At 34.9% G+C, this 3,809-nt stretch overlaps 1 protein-coding gene across 1 annotated transcript in view; it reads right to left on the bottom strand.

Moving 5' to 3' along the window:
• Positions 1-3,202, bottom strand: part of LOC106473735 (roundabout homolog 1-like) — a gene marked incomplete at its 5' end in the record, with an annotated part of 42,946 nt that extends 39,744 nt beyond the window's left edge. Inside the window, one exon of the mRNA XM_013934415.2 lies at positions 2,921-3,202. Coding sequence (XP_013789869.2) covers positions 2,921-3,202 — 282 coding nt within the window. The remainder of the gene's footprint in view (positions 1-2,920) is intronic.
• Positions 3,203-3,809: the final 607 nt, after the last annotated feature.

Raw genomic sequence — 3,809 nt, 5'->3', positions numbered from 1 at the left:
CGTCTACTTTCCTTTTTGCTAAAAGCATTACTCAAATATGTAATACGAAATTTTCCTTTCTAGATTTGAACTTCAAAATATTAATGTTTAGGGGTAATTAAATAAACTGAATGATGTTTTCGTGAACAACATGATGATTTTGTGAATAAAAATACTATAAAAATACATTTTTATTATTATTGAAACATGTAAATTAAGAAAAAACGTTGTTTTTTTAAATTCCTATTGATCTTGATAGTCATTTTATTGTTTGTTTATCTTTTCTTTCTTTTTTTTGTATCACAGTTGGACTTTTCTGTTTAAAACACAGTCCAAGAATGGTTAAGAGTTGATCGATCAAACATGTCACACGGACTGTTTTTAACATGTGTTTAGCGTGAAACAATTCTAGGGCTAAAGATCCGACACATGTTTTGGAAAGGACTGTGTTTTTGGAACTACAGTTCACATGTCAAAGCCTTGTGTTCTTAGGGAAGGGAGAAGCCTGAGTCATTAGAAACTGGTTTAAAGCTAGAGAAGGTTTTAAATTTCACACCATTGACCTGCATATAGGTAATTTCTCAATCTTTCTGTTTCACGGATTTTATAGATGTTGTTTTGGATTTATTAAATACACGGTTTCAAAAAAAATGATTGATCTTAAAGAAACAGTTCAATGTATTTTTCAGCACCTGAGCACCAAAACACAGCAGTTCAACGTACTTCTCAACACTGGATCACAGAAACACGCCCCCCCAGTGGCACAGCGGTATGTCTGCGGACTTACAATGCTAAAATCCGGGTTTCGATACCCGTGGTGGGCAGAGCACAGATAGCCCATTGTGTAGGTTTGTGCTTAATTACAAACAAACAAACAAATCACAGAAACACAGCAGTTCAACGTATTTCTCAACAGTTGATCACAGAAACACAGCAGTTCAACGTATTTCTCAACACTTGATCACAGAAACACAGCATTTCAACGTATTTCTCAACACATGATCACAGAAACACAACAGTTCAACGTATTTCTCAACACTTGATCACAGAAACACAACAGTTCAACGTATTTCTCAACACTTGATCACAGAAACACAACAGTTCAACGTATTTCTCAACAGTTGATCACAGAAACACAACACTTCAACGTATTTCTCAACACATAAATGCCGAAAGATATAACCCTTTTAATTATTTTTTTTAACCACCCAGTAATATTTGTGAATACCCCCGATAAAACCTATAGTGGGTAAAAGTAAAATTGATAATAATAATAATTCAAACATACAGCGAGAGTTGATTTTGGTAGCCAGAATAAAGCGTGTTTAAACATAGAATATAAGATTTTGTCGTATAAGAGGGCACGTGATATAACCGCCACGATATCGCCTGGATACAAGTTATTGAGAAAACTGATACTTTGAAAAGCTGTAGCAACAGAGTGTGAAGAGGCGATAAAGCACGCACGTTAATCTCAAAGTAACAAAACAAAAATCTTGAAGAAGTGATGACAGAAGAAAAGCTCTGATAAACCACGATTCCATACTTCTTTGAATAGAATTCGCTTCTTTATCTCAGAAGCACGAGCACCGAGAATCGCGAACCAATGCGATGCTTCTGTTAAATTCGTGCCTAATGAAGTTTAGTAAATACACTTCAATCGATTTCTGTCTTGTGAACTAAGGGATCACAGGGCTTTCAGCACATGAAATATACAAAAATAGAGTAAAAATTCGGGTAAAGCAAGTAATTATTAAAAACAGTTTAGTGATCCATGGAAGTTCGCTCATTTAGACAATCCTGTTTTATTTCATTTCCTTGTGAAATGAGATTTACTAAACACTGACGATTTAGTCACAATTAATTCTCTACAAATACGGACAGGAATATAATTCTCAGCTCTTATCAGATACACAGCTGAACCCCATAGTGTACAAAGTGTTAAAAAATACAGCTTTGTGTTATGGTGGTGCATGTCATTGTAGTGCCCTTGTGTTTACGGTGGATATCACTGTAGTGCTCTTGTATTTACGGTGGATATCATTGTAGTACTCTTGTATTTACAGTGGATATCACTGTAGTGATCTTGTACCTACGGTGGATATCATTGTAGTGCTCTTGTGTTTACGGTGGATATCATTGTAGTACTCTTGTATTTACGGTGGATGTCATTGTAGTGCCCTTGTATTTACAGTGGATATCATTGTAGTGATCTTGTATTTACGGTGGATATCATTCTAGTGCTCTTGTGTTTACGGTGGATATCATTGTAGTGCCCTGGTTTTTACGGTGGATATCATTGTAGTGCCCTTGTATTTACGGTGGATATCATTGTAGTACTCTTGTATTTACGGTGGATGTCATTGTAGTGCCCTTGTATTTACAGTGGATATCATTGTAGTACTCTTGTATTTACGATGGATATCATTGTAGTGATCTTGTATTTACGGTAGATATCATTGTAGTACTCTTGTATTTACGGTGGATATCATTGTAGTGCTCTTGTATTTACGGTGGATATCATTCTAGTGCTCTTATATTTACGGTGGATATCATTGTAATACTCTTGTATTTACGGTGGATATCATTGTAATGATCTTGTATTTACGGTAGATATCATTGTAGTACTCTTGTATTTACGGTGGATATCATTGTAGTGCTCTTGTATTTACGGTGGATATCATTCTAGTGCTCTTATATTTACGGTGGATATCATTGTAGCGCCCTTGTGTTTATTGCGTCATTATAATTTACCAATCAAGAGATTGTTATAGTTTCTCTAAATGCATGATAATATTTATATTAAATTTATGTATTATAAATGACATTGCTTACAGGCTTATTATTCTAATACGTAAAACTGTTACGGATGAGGAATTTTTACACATTAAAATAAATAAATAAATATATATATATATACGATCAACATCGAATTTCATACCACGGACAGTTAAGATGGCTGTCGAAGACTTGCGAACGCTTACTGTATTCTGTGCAACGCACGTATACTGTCCCTCATCATCCTCTCGTATGTCTTCAATCAGTAGATTTCCAGGGCCTATTAAACGAACGCGACCAGCTTCATCATCGAGAGGACGGCCATTTTTTTCCCAGGTGACTGTAGGGTCAGGGTGGCCGCGAGGTGGCGTACACTCTAGAGTTGCTGAGTCTCCTCTGGCTACTTGCACGTCTTTTGGATTAGATCGAAAATCATCACGGAGAACTGGAAACAAAGAGGGATTGTTTACAGAAGTGACTCTAAACAATATTGTAACGAATAACGAAAAACTGATTTACATTGTAAAACGATACAAACTAAAGAAAATTTTAAGAAACCTTCCAAATAATTTATGAAATACTTTAATTTAGATAAATTAATGTTACTCGGACAAAGCTATTGTTTGTTTCAGTAAGAATTCCCGATAATTTTCTTACTGATGTGAAATATCTTCTGGTAAAGAGTAATATCCTACTTTTATGGATATCTCTGGTTTTTATTTTGAATAATTACGGAGCTGAGATATCCAGGAACTTGGATAATCAGTGACAACCGTAACTGAAATAAAAAGAAATACAAACTATTTCACAATGATCTTGACTAGGCAAAGTAATACACAATGGCATGAAGAAACGTGGTTAACAAATAGTTGATTTGTTATTATTGTGTATTATTAGCTGTATAGAGAAACCTGGTTAACAAACAGTTGATTTGTAGTTATTATGTATTAGTAGCTGTATAGAGAAACCGACAACATTTTCCGAACCATGAATCCTCCTTGAATTCACAGTTCGAGAACATTAACAAGTAGACCACATCCTGTCACAAATAG

Source organism: Limulus polyphemus, unplaced genomic scaffold, assembly GCF_000517525.1.
Source record: "Limulus polyphemus unplaced genomic scaffold, Limulus_polyphemus-2.1.2 Scaffold6455, whole genome shotgun sequence".
NCBI classification, from domain to species: domain Eukaryota; kingdom Metazoa; phylum Arthropoda; class Merostomata; order Xiphosura; family Limulidae; genus Limulus; species Limulus polyphemus.
Note: the sequence above shows the minus strand (reverse complement) of the source record. Positions and strands in the feature narration are given on the sequence as shown.